The sequence below is a fragment of the Pseudomyrmex gracilis genome, unplaced genomic scaffold (assembly GCF_002006095.1).
Source record: "Pseudomyrmex gracilis isolate BER0280 unplaced genomic scaffold, ASM200609v1 scaffold_53, whole genome shotgun sequence".
Taxonomy (NCBI): domain Eukaryota; kingdom Metazoa; phylum Arthropoda; class Insecta; order Hymenoptera; family Formicidae; genus Pseudomyrmex; species Pseudomyrmex gracilis.
Window position 1 is genome coordinate 720,330 of NW_018020637.1, and position 20,209 is coordinate 740,538.

Below are 20,209 nucleotides of genomic sequence, written 5' to 3' on the forward strand. Positions count from 1 at the left end.
AGAGAGAGAGAGAGAGAGAGAGAGAGAAAGAGAGAGAGAGAGAGAGAGAGAGAGAGAGAGAGAGAGAAAGAAACACTCCGATTTCCAGATTTAAAGAGAACACACGCACACGCGATTTAAAAGTCTTGCCGGACTCTCTCGAAGATTTTGTATTTTCTATAGAGCGAATGTGCAACGCACACATCGCGGTTTTTTTTTCTTCTACTAACGCGTGCGGCACGTAAATGCCGTTAACGTGCCTTTATAGAGCGCGACGGTGAAATTGCACGGTAGAAGGGATACGTTGTTTTCCGCGAATTATGAAAGCCGTAAAGCGAGCCTTTCTTTGCGCCGTCGTATCGCGTTAATCGGCGGAAAAGGCTTTCGCGTTTTCTTTCCACACGCAGGACGAAACGTGTTTTTTTTTTTTCTCAACGTGTGTATTTCGCGCGTCTGTGTGTGTGTGTGTGTGTACGTCGCGCGTACGTGTGCGGCCGCACGAGCAAATAAATGATAACTAGATAATTAACCGAACCGTGTCGCGCGCGCGTTTATATTACGCGTTTGAGACGTGAAACGCAGTCAAGCGCTTACGTACCAACAGCCGTTAAAAAACAATCGCTATCTTGTCAAAGTTCCTCGATAACGTCCAACTCCATTCTTTCGTAAATGTCACATTCTTCAGATACGATCAATGTTCCGAAGAAGAAAAACTTCTTCTTTCGAGGAAGAAAGGCAGATCGCTACTGAACTTTGGAATTTATTCTCGTTTGAGACTCCGACTGACGCAAAACGACGTGGATTTTTTCCACGGGAAAACCTTGATATGAACAAAAGTATATATTGCCGAGTATACTTCAATGACATATTTACCCTTCGCAAATGCCAACATGTGGCGCAAAAAAAAAAAACTTATATACGCTGTATGAAACTTGATATCGTTTGACTCAATGATAAAACTTTGTGATATTTCTCTCGTTGTCTCTTTTTCTCATATATACACACACAATCAACTGCGTAAGAACAAGAAACAACTCTCGTGTTTGCGTTCACATGCGCATTTTAATATAATAAATTTGTGCCGCGAAACTAATAAATTATGAAAATATTCTTAAAAGCGAAAAACGGCGCAATCGAAAAATTTTCCAAAAACAAACATACACTCGATGACTCGCATTCGCGAATAAACGTCATTTCACAACACACATCTCTCGTATAATATTGCTATTATGTCATCGTCGCAGACAGCGCGTAGTTTGTTGACGTCAATCTCTCCACGTCGATCTACGCTCAAATGTCTCGTGTGGTAAACACAAACAACCGGAGAAACATGGGAAAGAATTGTTTGCGGCAAACGGGCCAATCAATGGCGCGCAACCGCGATTCCGACAAATTGGGTATGCGTTCGCGAGATAAACAATCGTGACGTACGTATACGTTCAGAATTGAACAGTCTGACGCGGATTGCGTTAGCGGCTTCGACGTTTGCATTCGGTTGTTGCACCGGATAAAAAACAAAAAAACAAAAAAAAAAAAAAGATATCACGATCGACGCGTAAAGCGATCATTTACGAGGCGAGGCATCAAAGTTGCAATTTGGCTCACTTATTTTCATGCGCACGCGTTGTGCATCGCGATGTAAAAAAAGAAAAAATAACAAACACAGTCGGAAAGCAAATGACACGTTCGGCGGTTTCCGAGAGCGGGAATTACATCCGCTAAAAGTGTCATTTCTCAGGCAGGTTTATAATTTTCACGAAAACCGTGCTACCGCGCCGCATCGTTAAATGCGTCGCGACCTAGAACTGTCATTTCCCCGTGACACGCGGGAGCCGACATATAGAAATCCGGACAGTTCTCATTTGTTGCTTCGCGAACATATATCGGCGAATTCATTGATTTCTCTCTCTCTTCCGTGCCGAATCTTCCCCACAGCTGTTCCGTGTGTATAATTTATTAATGGATCGGTTTAATTATTAACTGCCCGTGAAAAATTCAATTTCGCATCTGTTGATTCGATCTAATTATTATGTACAATTTAATCACGCCACGTGTGTGTCAGATAAAGACAACGTCACGAACAGGTTGACGTGACGTTGACTCGTCTCTCATCGCGTTGTGTTTCACGAGAGAAAACGATTGTCGCGCGCGTATAATTTGAGAAAAAATTGCAAACAAAATCTAGAACGTGCTCATCGCGCGACGTGTGTGCGCGTTCGAAAGTCGGCCGTGCGCTCGTGCGCATGTTTTATGGCAGCGACGAAATTGGCTATTATGTGGTGCAATATAATAGACGCGTCACCGATTAAGGTGGCCGTTAAGCAGAAGAGAGTTTACGTCGAAAAAAAAGAAAAAAAACTTCGCACTGTCTCGCTGACTGCGAAATCCTGTTCGAACAGATAAATATAGCATCGGAGAATGCGGTATATCGAATGACGGCGATTAAGGAGGAACGCGATTGATTCTGAAAGCTGACCCGATGCTAATTACAGTGACTTGATGGATGTGGGTCGTGCAGTTTTTACGCAAACATTCTCGCGCACGTCCTTGCCACATTAAAAAATATATGCATGTTACGTGTGCATTAGTTTATCTTTTTTTTCGCGCTTTTGCCAATTTCCTGCTCGTTTCAGGAAAGATATATCGTAGATCATATATCGTTCTGCGTACGATCCAAATGCGACTCGTGATAACTCATTACTTATACACACACGCATACATGTATAAATTGTACTAATGATAGATTATTAATCACGATCTCGCGACAATTATCTCGTCAAGAGATAACGCACACGTGTTTCTCTGAAGATCTTTCCGCGAAAGATGACGAGCAAGCGGAAACAAACAGGATTTGTTGTTTCGAGAAAGCGCACCGGTAAATATTGCGCGACTTCGCGAAATCGTTAATCCTCGACGTGACAGAGCCACGTTTGGAATAATGAACGCGAAAATGCGATACGACACCTTCGGCATGACGTTATATCTTTAACCTATGAGTAACACTTTCCTCCTGCACAGACAGATAACGTCAATAACAATTCTTGAGACGCCAGATTTAATTTTATAGACACACGTGTCAGAAGAAAATCTAACGTTAGAAGAGAAGAGACATTAATTAACGAGGATCGTGTTTTTTGTGTGTCAAATGTGTGTGAGAGAGAGAGAGAGAGAGAGAGAAATTCATCATATTTTATATATTTAAAAACATTTATAAAAACATATATAAAATATTATAACTTCTCTATATATCAAAAAGAAAAAGTTTTATTTTCTTTGACGTAACTTCAGCTCTCAATTGGATTTCTCGGCGCGCAAACTCTCTCGAAAGATGTTAGCAATATTTCAAATAATTAATGAAACCAGGCTCTCTGTATAATTAACGTGTCGAAGCCGATATCATTACTCTGATAAATGAATATTTCGCGATGTAAAAATATATAACGCGTCAACGATTCCGTCCTCTTTTATTATGTTTCAATTCGTCGCGGGTACAGGAATAACGTACGGCAATAGCAATGACATTTTCAATTGTCCGCGCGATACCCTCCGCGCCGCCGTTCGGCGAAAGAGAAACACGTCCCATTTCTGTCTATCAAGCTGCTTGGTGGCGGGTGGACATAGACAAACGATGCCAGAGGACACTATCGATTACCGGAGACTGTCGCGCGGCGCATAGCCTCTTCATTCTAACTCCGGTCAACGGAGCAAAAGGAAGAGAAGCGTGTGCGTATAGCCACGATCCACACACGCTCTCTGGTGTGTCTTTTTTCCTGCTCTTGCGCGCGCGCGCGACGTTTATACGGAGACATACACATGGTTCGCCGAAAGAGAGAGAGGGGGAGAGAACGAGAGAAAGACAGAAAACAAAAATCGGAGGGTAAAAAATACAACACACACGGGGAGGAAAAGAAGGGAAAGTGGTTGGACTGCTTTTTGAAAATTAAACGAGCACCTGCTCTCTCGCCGGAATTCGCTCTCGAAATAGCGAACTTCGCTTTTAACGGCGCCGTGAAACTAAGTAGATATTATTTCATGATGGTGCTGAGATTAGATACTTGCTTATTCTAATGCTGAATTTAGATCATGCCGGTATTTAACACGCGCTTCGTACTAATTGGACTAATGAAAATTTAATATCGCACGTTTTTGTGTACACGTTAAATAAATCACAGATTAACTGTGTATACACACGAGAGAAACCGTGCGTGTTGCATGCGTTTTATTCTCGCAAATCTCTCAACATTTTGTTGCTCCAAAACGTTTACTCGCGCGTGTGTTGGAACTGCGAGAATTGCATTAAATTTTTGCAAAATGTCGACCTTAAAAATGTCACAAAACTTTTATTGCACCTTAGGGAGAACGAGCGCGATTCCGTGTGTATCCCGTGTAATTTCAACCCCCCCCCGTTAAAAACTCGGAGTGTTTGCGCGTTACAAAAATTTAATCTGGTTTTGCAGCGCGAGTAAAGCGACTCGTTATAACGACGACTGGTACATACCGGATGAGAGCTATCTGTCTTAGCGTTATGAATAAGTCTGTTATAATTAATGAGAAATTTTGCGCGTAATTACTTTCCACGAGACGGAGCGCGTAACGGAATAAAATTTGTTTCGCTGTTAGAAAATCATCTTGCTCTCGTTCTGTAGAGGAAAAATGTAGTTTACCCTCCCCTTTTGTAATTTTGTGTCGTTTTTATAAAATATTATACATATGATTTTCGAGAAGATAAGTAAACGCCGAGTAATTACACGAATTTTCGAACTTTTGAATATAACTGCATAGTTTTTAACAAGACACGAATTTACTTTACATGTTTAAAAAAATCTTTGAACAAAAATTTTACATACACGTATTTATATATTCTAAGCATGTTTTTTTAATATAACTCTCGACTGATTGTACACGTAGACATTTCAAAATTGCACCCGCGGCATCACTGTCGGACGAGCGTTCCTAAATTGCAAAACTGACAGAATGACGAAGGGCGGGGAAAGGATGAGCCAGTAGAAGCATCGCTCTCCCAAGTACCACGCGTAGATACGTAAGGAGGGTGGGTTTTCCCGAGGGGTACGGGAGGCCAGTAGACCGCTGGAAAGGGAGTCCGCGACTAAAGAGGGGGGAGCAGAGTGAGGCGACCAATACGGGGGGCGGTAGGTAAGGGTAGGGTGCAAAGTTGCGCAGGTCAGGCCAGGTCAAGGGACTCTCTTCGCGAGCGAGCGAAATAACCAACCAACCAGCCAGCCAGCCAGCCTGCCAGCCAGCCAGCCAGCCAGCCAGCCAGCCAGCCAGCCAGCCAGCCTGCCTGCCAGCCAGCCAACCAACCAGCCAGCTATCCAACCAGCCAGCCAGCCAGCCAACCTATAGCTCTGCGTGCGACCTGGACCTGTGCGAATGTCTACGCACACGTGCGAACTTCGTGTTGATAATAATAACGACAACTCTATCCAAAGTATAGGATGTAAATCTCTCGCAAGAATTTTTTTTACCGTCTCCGACGTTTTTTAAAGCATCAACTCATCGCACGCAATGCAATACGACGATTTAATGATAAAAAGTAGAGAATGGTTAGTCACGAAAAAGTTCAGCAATGTTAAAACAATTTTTTAGCATTTATACTTTAATTCAACAATAGGATTGTTATAAGAGTACATGTGTCGTATATTTAAAAGTAGAAATTGAAAAAAAACAGAATAAGCTACAGTATATGTACACATACATTATATTAAGTACATAGTTTCTGATTGAGAAGTATCCGAATAAGCTTTCGATCAAAGCTTTGGTGTGCCTGTTTAAAAATGGCAAGAAAACGTCGGAGGGTCGTGTCGCTAGCACGACAGGTGCGTCACCGGCAGATGACGACCGGGCGCACGCACCTGATTTACCGAAGGGTAGCGGCGACGAGCACTTTTAAAGTTTAAAGGGTCTACACGTCTTTGCGAAGAAAGGATTACTCGCACACACGCGGCGAACAACGCGATTATTCTTTTTAAAAGCTTCCTCGGCGACGCTCCAATGGATGACGTATCGCGTCTCTCGCGAGTCGCGAAAAAGATTCGGGCGCAGGCGCTCGCGAAGTATCTCCCGGAAAATGATCGATAATCCCGCTACGGTGACCAAGAGCAAAAAATGTTATGAAAAGAGAAAAAAGAGATAATGCGAAGAAGAATGATGGTGAAAAAAAAAAACGGAGGATTACAAAGCGCAAGATAAAAAACCTTGAAAAATGTTAATAAATAATAAAATTAGAGAAAATGGATGGACTTAAAAAAAAAACAAAAAAGAAAACCCGCGAGTTTGTAAATAAAATTGAAATTTTCGAATGTCGCGAATGTTGAAGTTGATAAAGCGCTATTTTGTATTAATTAACAATTGCATTTTCGATTTCGCGAGAACATATCGATCGTTGCTTGGTTACGAATAATGATAGCGCACAATTGCTGCGATTGTTACACGCAAGTAGGTACTGTGAACACGCATGCACACTTGACTACCTTTTCTTCCTTCTTGGTTTAACCTATTCATAAATTAAAACGCCCAACACACGTAACAAGTGACATGTGGTACACGCGCTGGATGACGTCAAGACGATGCCGATGGCGTAATGTTTAAAAAGTTACAATGATGGAATGTAAAATGACGGATCGTTATTTAAGACAACTTTCAATAATATGCAATAAACATGTTTCAGATAATATATCGCGCGTGTAAAGACTTGTTACCGCGTTGGAACGAGAGCGAGATCTCGTGCTAAATGATAGATTGAGAGTCTATTAATCACTATGGAGTATGTAACGCGCGCTGCCAGCAACTTTAAAATATCTGTCGCGTTTTTTTTTTTTTTTTTTTTCAAATAGAAATTGATTAAAATCACGTGAAGTTTGCAAATATTCCGTCGTAAACGACCGAGATGCAACGCTCGCTCGATTGAGCAACAACATTTCACTGTTGCAACAAAATATTCTCTTCAAAGATAGCGATTTGAATTTAAATTTTCCATTCTGGGAACACGTTACGGGACTAATTGTGAGACATTAGATCAGTGGCAAACCGTAAGACTAACGATATTTTTTTTTAATTACAAACAAATCCATTTTTTTTTCCTACATCAGCGATATCGTTTTGCGTCGCGATAATAGGAAAATATGAAAGGAAAGCAATTGCTGCAAATTTCCAAGGTTCGCGTGTATCCATTAACTTTCAAATCAATCGCGACCGAAGGTAGCCGCGCGCGCGTATTTCCGAGGAACGGCGGAATATTTTTAAATCTCCAAACGCGCGCGACTCCGCTTCCTTCATAACCGAGAGAGTTATCGTCGAATCGAATTTCCGCCGAAATTCTCGCCCAACCTCGGCACAACTTCATTTACCCTTTCCTCCGTCTCTCTCCTCCTTTTCGCTCGGTACTTCGCCACCCTCAACGATATTTACGTTCGCTCGGTGGCGGCAGACCGGAAATCGATACACCTCCGCGCGAAATCCGGCACGCGAAACCGCTTTAGGCAGGAGTCTACGTCGCGGAGGCAATTTCCAACAATATTCCCTCCTCGCGCTCGCGCCCCACCAGGACGTACGCGTCACGTGCTCGAAAAAACCGACGTCGCCATCGCTCTCGACGGCGCAATATTGCACCGTGTCGTCATATCGCAAGAGAGACGGCTATAACGCGTGACGAGGAGACGCGAAGCGGAGAAGAGAACGGAGAAAAAAAAAAATACTCAGCGCGATCACGTGGCCACGGCGCACGCCATCGTTACCACACCATCTCTCGTCGTCATCATCATCGTCGCCGTGAACTCCCCTCGATCCGAAAACGGCGGCCTGTCGTGATAGTCAACGCGATTGCGTCAACGAGGCGAACGATTCACGCCGAGATTGGTGCCGCGCGCATTAGCGTAAAATCACATGCCAAAGCACGTGTCGATTTCGCGCGAAGTGTGAATAAAGTCGCGAAAAAAAAAACGATTATCTAATATATAAACAGTAAAAATAATAAAAATAAATAAAGAAATATATAATATGATTAAATTTTGGCACCTTTGTTGAAGATCAGGGTCGCCAGAGGGTGGAAGTCGGCGCCCGGGGACGGTGTCTCAGCCGGCGCGGTGCCGTAAGCTCGAAACATCTTCTAAAGCAGACGTGAAGTCTCTCTCTTTCTCTCTCACTCGGTCGGTGCTTCCGGCTCGTCGACGTTCGCTCGAAGCGTACAGCGCGCGAGGCTCGTTTATTCCCTCTACTCTACTCCTCCTGTTTCTCCCCTTCGGCTGCTCCTGTTCCTAAGCACTCGGTGCACGCCGAGTCTCTTGCCCTTCGCTTCCCCCTCGTTTCGTGTGTATATACACCGCGTATACGTCTCTCTTTCTATCTATCTTTCTTTCTCTCTCTTCTCGGTCACTGTCGCACTTTAAACTCACTGTGTGTTGTATATGTCAATATATATATATATATCGAGACTATTCTCGATTCAAAATACTTCGCGTAAAACCGCTCGTTCAAAATACTATCGCAAGTTTGTCGCGGCAAAATAATAGACTCGGCACACACATACGCGAGCAGCAAGCGTGAAGAAACACGAATATCGAAGAACACGAGCGCGCGCACTCTAGTCTTACGCGCGTGTAATGTGCGGACTGAAGCGTTCAGTGACGGGATCTGAATAGAGCTGCGGAGGAGCGCGACGACGTCGACGATCGCGACATTCACGATCCCGTCAAGTCACCGCGAGGGTCATGGATGCGCACTCCGAATGGTCGTCACCTCTCTCTCTCTCTCTCTCTCTCTGTCTCTCTTTCTCTCTTCTCCCCCCCTCTCTCTCTCTCTCTCTCTCTCTCGGTGCTTCTTGTCGTCTACAGCGCGCGCGCACGCGATTCGCACCTCGCAGCTCGAATCGCAGCTCGAGCGCGATAAGGAGAATCGAGCGCGGCTCACTTCACGGCGTTGCGTCCGTCCGCTTGTTCGCGGTAAGCGATCTCCCTTCTCGGCCGGTTGCGATTCCGTTGAGGCACTCGGTAGTACAGTCTGTGTGCAGAACGGGTGCGCGTAAGAGACTGCGTAAACTCCGAGAGTACGCCGTCACGGCTGAGAACGTAAAAAGGTTTGTTGCCACCGTAACGCTGGCAGGTTGCTCTACCCAAGGGAGACCGGAACCAACCGGCGAGAAGGTTGGCTGGTTCGCGCGCGCGCTCAGTCTGACAGTGTTTCGTCCGTCTTTCGCCGCTAACTTCCTTTCGTATGTCGCGCCACTCTGCCCGAGCCGGTGCGCCGTCTCCCCTTCTCCTCTTCCACTCAGCTGGGCTGCCTTCCCTGGGTCGGGCCTTTTTCGGAGTTTTTATTGTCCGTCTCTGTGTAGTTCTCTCTCGTTCACTCTCTTCTGTCGTTATATACTCCGCCTTGTGCGGAATCGTGTTTGTGTTTTCGATAAAGGCGTGGTTGCGACCCGCTGTGCGAAAACGGCCTGCGATGCGCGCTACTCGGAGCTCGGTAAAGGAATGGCCGCTCCGCGATGGTCCCTGGCCCCCAGGCGTGGGAGGAAGCGGGGCGCGGCGTGTGGTGGGGGAAAAAAGCAGAGTCTATCGCACGACGGATGGTGCATGTGCCAGCGACTGGCTCTTGCACGTGTGCGTACATATATATATATATATACATATATATATACATATATGTGTATATCGCGTGCGTGAGTTGCGTGCGCACATGTGTGAGAGAAACACAGTCGAAGAGAGCCAGCGGGAGACAATGACGAAGACAGGCGATCCCGACCGGGCAGATGAAGCGAGAGAAAGAAAGAGGAGAGACGGGAAGCGATGGCAAACGAGTTAAAGCGCGAGAGCGAGAGAACGAACGGGAACCAGTTGAAAGGAAAGAGAAGATAAGAGAGAATGAGCGAGTAAGAGTGTGTGCGACGATGGGGGGGAAAGAACGAGGGAGAAGGACGGGATCATACCGCGAAGCGGGAGACGTATATCAGGACCGTAAATCGATCTCAACGATTCTCCGGCGCTTTGCGTTGTTCTCGTTAATCGATTATAAAAATTTTATCGCGAGAGACGCACCGCGCGGATATGACAATTTATAGCAATTTGCCATCTTTGTTTTGTGCTGTAATTTTCGCGAATATAAAGAGAAGAGATAGCGCGTTCTAAATAAAATTACAAAAAGTGATTATCGCGTTTAGATATCGCAATTTAAAAACGCGTACGAAAAAGAAAATATCCTTGCTAAGGATATTATCGAAATTAAATTGAATCTAATGGAATTAAGATGGCGACGTAAACGCTGAAGTCATAGAATATAAAAATTGTCGTTTGCTCTATGTGTGTGTGTGTGTGTGTGTACGTGTACGATATGGCTTCCCCGTCATGTGTGTATATATATATAGGTATATTAATTCTTTTCTCCCCTGTAATATATTAAATTTTTATATTACTCTCAAGTTAATGAAGACCCGATGACGTAGACATTTTGTTTATCCGCAATAATACGAAATGTACACACAAGCTTTATCAGTTTCATCGCGGTTTGATCGCGGGCGTCATATGGAGTTGTTACGTCACTGTTCTAGAGTGGTGGCCGGCGTTCGTGGTTGCCATGGGGTTAAGGTGGGGTTGCATTGCCGGGGCCGGGGAAGGGGAGAGTAGCGCGACCGCTACTCCGCCGGAGAGAGATAAAAAAGATAGACAACCCTGTTACGCATGTGCGTATATCGGGGCACGAGCGAGAATGTCGCGCGCGCGTGTGTATGCGCGTGTGTGCGTGGCTAAAAATTGTGCGTGCGTACATTTCGTGTGCGCACACACACACACACACACGCGCGCGCGCGCAAACATACCTACCTACGTGGCACGTACTACACGCACACTCACGCACGCACGACGGATCAGCATTGAAACGCGATGACTCAAAAACACGCGTGTGCGCGTGTCCCGCCGGACCCGGTGTGTAATATTAGTAATGCGTATACCTATCCGGCCCGCGTATACGCGTTTCTGACGTCGTGCACACAGACCGCCAATCCTCCGAATACTGATTTCGATTCTCCACGCGAATTTAAATCGTCACCAATTAGGCTTCCTCCCGTGGTTTCGATGTCCGATATGCGCGAGCGCACCCAGCTGTTGTGAGGAATCGATGGGCTTCGTTTCTGTTGCAATAACAGTCTCGGTGCTAAAATTTCGGTGGAAATATAGAATTCAATAATATTGATTTCAGATCGACGTCAGATAAGCTAAGACGTGTGCTTCTTAGTGTGATAAAAATATAAAAACCAAATGTGTTATTCCGCGAGAGAGAAATAAAACATTTACGTATACAATACGTCCCCCACAGGGCGAGTTTTGAAATTTTGATAAACACGCGTTCATTTTTATTTTTAGTTTTTTCAAAATCTAACAAAGTTTGCTGAAGATAACAATGTTAAAAAAGTCTAATACCTACTGCGCATTATCTCGATATTATTAAAAACATCACGCGAACCGATTTTGTCGTGTATAAACACGAAAACATACGGGAGCCGCGGCAAGGCGGAATAAACTGCGCACGTCTCGGAAATAAAAATCGCGCATACGTTCTCGATATACGTTTTAATGTTCAAGGAATAAAACTGCGCGCAAAACAACGCACGGAGCGCGGACAATATATCGCGATAATATATAACCGCCTCTGCGACACCAGTTAATATCAGAATCACGGATTAACTGGCACTAATATTTAATGGATTAGAACGACCCCGGAAATTGAACGTTGCGTGTGCTGGAATTAAATTCAATGCTGGGTATATATATATATATATATGTATACGCGATCGAACTTCTCTCTATCGAACACCGTCCACGTAGGCCGAATCATTATTATTAGATTATACATCGGAGCGCTGCAATTAGCGAAAACGTCATTTCAATGCGAATTGCCGACGGATTTGAAAGCACGCATGTGACTAACTAGACGGCATTCGAAAAAAGGCTTTTTCGAAAATTGGTGATGCGATTTCCACGAAGGATTGCGCATAATCAAAATCCGTTATGATCATATCTCCGCCGAACGCGGTTCAAACACGATTTTGATCAAATACATCACGTTTATACCATTAATAATCCTCATTAATGTTAGACGACTATATTGTGTTGCGCGGTTTATTTGTTTCGGTAGTCTGGGGAACGCCGGATACGGTCTTGCGATATTATTACACGCGTAAAGCCGTACGAGCGCGTTAATTAGCGGCAATTTCGCGTTAGCGTATTCTCCAATTAATAGGTTTCAGTAGTAATTAATTAACGGCGCAAAGAGTAACTCGAGTTGGGTGCCGGCATAATCGGTGCAAAAAAGTGAAACTGCAAACACGGCAAAACAAAAGTATTCTGGCACCTTGTTACAGAGAGACAGTCGGCAACGACAACGACGACGACGACGACGACGACTACGCAAAGCAACCTGATAATACCTTCAAGGCTGTCTGCTCGCGAATGTGCCCACTTATGCGCGCGTTTCTGCATACGCATGTGATACACCGTGTACGCGATTGTAGTTTGTGTCAATGTGTGTGTCGTCGTGTTTCGAAAAACATGTCGAATTCGCGATTCGCAACATTTGTCAATATCGAGGGAGACAGAATTCCTTGAAAACAAATTTTTTAAATAATCAAAAGAAGGACGCGCGCGAGCCATAAGCTGGATCGACATTCGGCGAAGAAACATTGCGTCACATCTTGCCCAAATAATAAAAAAAACTATTTTTAATGTATAATTCATGTTGAGACAAAAACAACGATACGAAGACTATATCAGCAATAGAATTACGTAGATATAATCGCAGAAAATATACACGCGTACACACGTACTTCAACGTTATAAGCTGAACGTTGTGTCGGCACGTATCGCGAGTTGTTATCTGAAGCAAGATGGTAATGTAATCACACAAGAAGTATCTCGTAAATATTCACCGCCAATATGCGTTTTCCGTGTAACGTGTAAAAAAATTGTGCGCGTCATGCCGTTCGCGAACACTTTATTTCCGCAATTGGCATCACAATGAAATCTTATTGTTCGCCTAGTTCATTGTTCATCAGTCTCTCCGCGTGACATAAATGTTTCCTATGAATATTTAAACCTCTTCGTGTGTTTAAAAATCAACTTTTAATAAGCAATCACATGAAAAAAAAAAAAAATATATATATATATATATATGCAAACCCAATGAAAATAATCGCCTCGTCACGCACGTTTTTCTCTTTTCCGTGACGAATAATTCCTAATAATCGCGGATACGCAATAAGAGGGGAAGAAAACCGAAGCTGTGTGTCACTGCGTGTGTTTCGCATAAAACAGTACGTTGCACACGTCGCGTATCAAATAATCGCATTATCCATGTAACAAGCAACGATTCGCTTCGCAATGGCGGTTCTCCATAGCGATAGACACGTCGCATATGTTCGACGGCTTTACGGACGTATTTGCGGAGATACATCACCATAATCGCGAATCCTCTCGATGGATATTCCTGCATCGCATTTGTGGGACGTGTGTGTGTGCGTGTGTGTGTGTGCCGAATACGGTGCGCAAGAGACCGCACGAAAAAAATATGAATCATTTCTCCGGGCCATTAACGCATCTGCGTATTCGCAGGGCCGCCGCCCCACGCACGATGTGGCTTTACACTCATTCGGCCGGTCTGTGGTCGCGCCTCCCTTTCTCGATACGTTCGTAATAATTTCGAGAAAACCGACGCGACTGTCGCGACGAGGACGACGGGACCAAAGGGGTTGAAAAGAACACTCATCGTTCAAAATGAAAAGAAAAAAAAACCCCCCGGTATTAAGAGTTAAGCCGAAAAAGTCATCTATAAATAAATATCACGCATTTTTTTTCCAAAGGACGCGCTTTTTCGAGTTTTCAATTTACATGTGTAGATTAGTAATAATTTTATGTACGTAGTAATTGTTTGTTTGCGTTTTATATTTTGTTGCAATTTTCAATTTCAGTATTTATTTATATTATATAAAATCGTTATTACGTGTTACAATCAATATTGTAGCCGCAGTTCATAATTTTCAAGTCCTGAATGATCGATTACGATGGATTTCCAGCTAATGATGAGAAAGACGATGCGCATCTAATGGCGCAAGAATAAACGAATCCGATTAATCATCCTTGCTTCGGCCTCATTTACATATATGTAAATATATATATATATATTTCGAATCAACGACGATCGCGTTTGCAAAATACATCGCATGTTTTATAAAATACATTCGGACGAGTAAGCGCGGCGCAATAATATTGCATTCGGGGCCAGAATTCGGCGTTTCAAATCAAATATGTCATGTACACGCTACGTACGTACAGAGGCAAATGCGCAAGTGCAATTACGTATCGACACACGGATGGCGCGTTGCGCCGTAATTTCGTATTGCTCGATAATAAACGGCGCGATGTTGACTGCTGTCGCGAGTAATTAAACTCGGCATGTGCATATGCGCGCGCGCACGGTCGAGTAGATCTTGCGTATATATACGCCGTATATATATATATATATACGAGAGAAGCTCCGGTGTGACATTCATCGCCTTCAGGGTTGAGCCTTTCAGCAGGAGAGGAAAAACTCTTACGCGGTCTCTCGCATATAGCGGAAAGTTCCTATTTATTTCCAGGCCGCGGAGCGTAATCTCGAGTCGCTCTCGCGAGGTATCGTAACCGCGCCGTTGACAGGGGCGATATGACGTTACACACAGTGAACATCTCCCGAGAGCGCGCGGGCGCGCGCGCATGTATGTGTGCGCGCGGCGCACAAATGTGTATTGCACGCGCTCGCGAGAGGTGTACCGCCGATACGAGAAGGATGGTTTAATCAATGTCCAAGGTTAAGCGGCACAATTATTAGCGCGCGCTCGTTGCGACACGCTCGCTCGCTCGTTCGCCGTGTCAATACCGACGTGCGTTCTACTGATGTGTGAGTATGGATGTATGTGTGTATATGTGTGTGTGTGTTTTGTGACGCACACCGGTTACATAACGACGTGGTGTGTCGGACCAGCGGTGCACGCGGCGGCGAATCGCGACAAGCCCGGCCACTTGCTCCAAGTTTCAGAGTCGATGCGCGCGGAACCGAGTGGATGCGTTCGAGCTAACGCGCGATATTGTTCTTCCTTCACTCGCTCGTAGGAGTAAAGGGCGGGGAGCGCGTTCTTTTATCCAGGACTTTTTTTTTCAATGACATTTCATAAATGGCACCCGTCTATAAACGGTGGTGGCTTCATCGGGATGATAAGGGGAATCGATATTAATTACTGCAAGCCGCGTTGGGAGTATCGCGGCACTCTTCTGGAGACGTCTTTTATCGCGGCCGACCTTTTTGCTAAATTAAAGTCCGCCTCGGTGAAACTATCGGTAATTCTTGCATAATATTGAACATGTAATTATAGACGCATCAGTATAGTGTACATATCGCAGATAACAATAGAGTGTGTCAATTAGATGCGCACGTGTGTGTTTGAGGATTACGTCTCTCTCTTTCTTTCTTTCTCTCTCTCTCTCTCTCTCTCTCTCTCTCTCTCTCTCTCTCTCTCTCTTTCCGTCTGTCTTATCGTATTGAAATTAAAAAAAAAACACAAAACAACTCGCTCGCGCTGTATTTTTTCTGAACATCGAGTCTTTCACGAGATAATAAAGACGATTTGACGCGCTGTAAACGATACGATGACATTTATTAATTTTTCGGCGCAATTTTATATCAGCTTTATCAGTCGACTCTGCCGACAATCTAAACGGTCATAAAAAATAAAATTGACAAAAACCGTCGCCGATGCACTCATACTGTTCTTCGCAAATACGAATTCGCGAGGGCGAGAAGGTCGAATGACGTTGCTTTGTTGAGTTCTGATCGCGTTCGGTTACCAATTACGCAACGACGAGCCGAGCGAGATGGATTTAACACGGTTCTCATTCTACGACGGAAGATTCATCTTTTCGAAAGGAACGAACGAAGAATCTTTCGTCTCGCTTGGTGAAGGCGAACGAACTCTCCGTTGAATAAGAAGCCGATCGCCGCAAAATCGCCGTCTCATTTTCGTGTCGAGCGCGTGGAACGGGGGCTCGAGCACATCCTCCGCGGGATATAATTTTCCATCACGTTTCTATAATAATAATTTTGCGCAACATTCCAGTTAAAACAAGTAGGGAGGAAAAAAACGAGAGGCGGTGGAAAAAAACGCCGCAAACAACGCAACGAGCCACGAACGATGACGCGCGCGCGGAACGACGGCGCATGCCGCATAAATTTGCATGCGCGTGTTGCATGCGAAAGAGAAAGAGAACGTTGAAACCGCGTGTATTAGTATAGCGGGATTTTCGAGAAAGGTTCGTGAATCTTAACAGTTTTGTCCTCCCGTCGTCGTGCGAATCCGACGAGGAGGAAATGTGCGCACACGCGAGAGATATGTGTCTTCGAGTTATCAATTACCGGACGACAGTTAACAGCATCGTAAATTTTGGCCACTTCTTTTCAACGCCAGTGTCCAGTTACCGTGATTTCACGCGCAATTAAAACGTATCCAAAATATGTTGCAAACCAACCGCGCTGATGTATAAATATTAAAATGTATTCGAAAACGGCTAATTAATTCATTAGTATCGACCGAAATATCGGGTTCGCGCTTTTTACAGGTTGATCCGTTCACACGCACGGACGCTGCTCGAGTGACGGTTTTGTATTCTTTCACGTTTAAACTCTCGTATCGATTCCAACGAACTCGTGTGTGCCATTTAAAAACTTCGAAAACGAACGATACATCTCTCTCTCTCTCCCTCTCTCTCTCACGATTTTCTAAAGACACTTTCGAAAAGGATCGTGCAAACGACAAGGAAATAAAATTTTTCGTCGGTGAAACTTGAGCAAAGGTTTACAACATCGCCGACCCAATGTAATACTTTTACGCATTTTGGTTTTTGTTTTTAATTAATTTTTTAAGCGGCGATTAAAAGGACTTTTCGCACCAGAGGAAACATCAACGGCTCTCTTTGAGAGAAAGCTCTTCGTAAAGTAGTTTTAATTCGAAAAACTCGTAATTACATTACATCTCACAAAATAGATTGAAATGTTAACGATTAAAAGTTTCTGAGCAAAAGATGGGAGAGAAAGAGAGAGAGAGAGAGAGAGAGAGAGAACATGACTCGCGTTGAGAAGTTCGTTGCGTTAAAGGATGATCATTAAAACACGGAGTTTTCTCGAAGATGTCCAACGCTCCTTTCATCGCGTTGCGTTACGCTTTCTCCGACAACACACAAACGTTCAGAAAACACCCGGTATCACAATGTGTACCGTCGTTCCGCGTTTCGTAACGTCGCTCCGGTAAACTGTTCCGAATTTGTTGCTCAAAGTTGCTAATGACACCTTTAAACAAGAGAGCAGCGGGTTTTGAAAAAAAAAACAAAAAAACAAAAATTTGCAAAACAAAAAAACAAAGAAACACGCAGTCACCGCAGAAGAGAACAGGCGTGTGTGTGATTTTGCAATTGCGGGGAGACGGTTACGTAAAAGTAAAAACAACAAGTCGCGTCGTCGGATTTCAGAATGTGTATCAGCATTAGTAATTCACATGCCGTACGTACAAGGATTCTGAGAAGCACGTATATATAAAACGCTAATATATTTTTTTTCGCCCTCTCTTTACGTTCTTTGACACCGCGAAATAAAAATCGACAATTTTCTCTCCGTGGTGCGTTTTTTCTTTCTTTTCGATTAACGTTTCGGAAGCTTCTTCTTTACTTTTGGAATCGACATTTTGTTTTGATTCGTCCGCAAAAATGTGGAAAAAATTGCGCGAAAATTACCAAGGCCGGGAACGCGAGAGGGGGAGAGAATATCGAGCTCGCGAAGCGCATGAGAAAAAGAGAGAGAGAGAGGGAGAGATCCCTCGGGCGAAACGCCGACCTCTTTAGCTAAAATAAGCGGAAGTAAGTAACGAGTCGGGGTTCTAAATTTAGACCAACACCACGGCGTGTGCTCATCCTTCAGCCTGCGCTATTACGTTCAGCCTTGTCGCGCTGCAATATCTTCGTCGCGTGCTACGCGCGTTCGCGCGCGCATATTACGCGTGTGCGAAACACGCCTAAGAGACTCGCTTCTCGATGCATTTCGTCGTCTGACCCGTCGATTGTACGACGTGTGCACACGTCGCGCTAAATGAGAAGTAACGTGTTTGAGCGCACGAGCCGGACCAGCTGACCCGGTCGCGAAACAGCTGTAGCTGTGATACCGAGATGTCGATGCGCTTTATTAGTCAGCCGAGCCTCTATTCTCCTCGATCTCTGGAACGAGAGATCTCTCAGCTCCGAAACGGAAACCGGCACGTAAGCAATTGGCTCGTATCGCGTGGCAAGAAATTTCAAACGTCGTTGTTATGCAAAGCACACGGTGTTCAGTGTTTATAGTACGTAAGGCTATCACGGCGCGGATTTAGTCGGAACCCATTACGCTCGTTGAGCCGCGGTTGCGTAAGCTTACAAATCGTTTTAACATATCTAATTACGAAGAAGGAGAAACATTATGAGGAAAACGTGTCATTTTCGAAATATGGAAATGTAAAGAAACGATTTTTCCATTGATTTTTAGACCAACTATATTATTTTTTCGCGTCTCATATATATATATATATTTCGTCTCCTTTAACCCGTTATGATAATTGAAATAATTGCTTCTTTGGCAATATGTGCGAGTTACTAATATTTTTTAACGGTGCGACATCTCAACTACGCAATTATGCCACGTAAACCAATTATCGGTAAATTGTTGTGCGAACTGCGCGTGATCTCAATACTACGAATGGTATTTGCATACGTACGTTTGTAAGAACGTGAATAAAGAAACCGAAACGCACTGGCGTCGCAGTTATCACAACTCTCTCTTCTTCTCTCTCGTGAAAAAAGAACACGTATATACATACATATATATATATATATATATGTATACACGTGCATGTATTCTTCGAGAGAAGACAAACAAATTACTTTTCCGACAATTTATCAAATAAAAACGCCTCCATGTGTCGCGATACATAATCGATATATGACACACAATACTCGTGTATATATATATATGCTTCTTTTATCGAACAGGAAACCAGTGTGTTTCGCCGATAAATGATCATAATGCAAAAGCGTTTCAGCTCTCGTACACACAAGATGCCGAATGTACATTATATCTCAACGAGATGTATTTATGCAACACGAAGAGGGAGAGATTCGAAGAGATCTGTGAAAACGCTCTCTGCCATCGTTCTCTGCCTAATTAATTATCACAATACAATCAGACGATTACTTCTGACGAAATAATCGAAGCGACAGAACGTTGTCTGAAATCTGCAGACGATCTGCAGGTCTCATAATATCTGTCTCGATTAAGCAATCTAATTGTGTCTCAGTCATGCGCTTTAGATTACATCATGCCGGAATAACAGCATTATTGGGATAAATACGCGCGATTCGTCTCGTTGGGGTGTAATATTCTTAACGCTTCAAAACCGGGAAAATATATTACGGCGAGGGAGGGAATAAGAAATTTATATTACAAATATCTGTTTGTTGAATCTTATTTACGTGTGTAATATATCTCTGTGTCTTCGGCAGAAAAAGAACGTTTTTGTTTTTTTCAATTTGTTTTCTTCAATGTTTTGGAGTAAAATTGTTTAAATTTTTTTGACGCGAAATCTGTCATGCGCAATAATGTATTTGAACAACAATTTGAAGCGTTGAAAGGACGGCAATTTTTTGTTTCTCAAACAAAAAGTCATCTTCAAATCACAGAGAGAAGACACGTGGAGAATCCTCTACTTTTGACGCATCCTCGTGTATATGTAAACTTTCGGAGGGGTCAGTGCACTCCGACTGCACTTAATTCCGCGCATATGCTTTTCCCGCGCTGTAGATAGGTACGTACAACGGAACGAAGGGGAGAATTTTCCCTTGTCCCGTATATGAGAGCGACTGTTTTTTTCGACGGGGCGGTAATTTTCATGTTTCGGCCCGAACGAACTGTCGTCGTCGTCGTCGTCGTCGTCGTCGTTGTTAGCAGGCTGCGCAGCTGCAATCCGTAAATATAAACCGGCGATTTAAATAAAAGGCGGCCACGGAAAATGGGAGGCCGTGCCAGCATTTTATTGAGAAAAACAGACGTCGCTCGAGATTAAAAAAAAAAAAAAAAAAAAAAAAATATTTCGGCTAGATAAGGCGAAACACGCCCAAAAACC

At 43.9% G+C, this 20,209-nt stretch overlaps 1 protein-coding gene across 2 annotated transcripts in view; it reads right to left on the reverse strand.

Annotated features, from left to right (window-relative positions):
* The window catches only part of LOC109853719 (translational regulator orb2), a 131,670-nt gene that overhangs the window by 83,963 nt on the left and 27,498 nt on the right, over positions 1-20,209 (reverse strand). Inside the window, exon 1 of one of the 2 annotated variants that reach the window (XM_020426085.1) lies at positions 8,014-9,449. The exons of the other annotated variant lie outside the window; for it this stretch is intronic. Within the exon in view, the coding sequence (XP_020281674.1) occupies positions 8,014-8,101 (88 nt within the window). The 5' untranslated portion in view covers positions 8,102-9,449. Of the gene's footprint in view, positions 1-8,013; positions 9,450-20,209 lie in introns of those variants that run through there. 2 annotated transcript variants of the gene reach the window in all.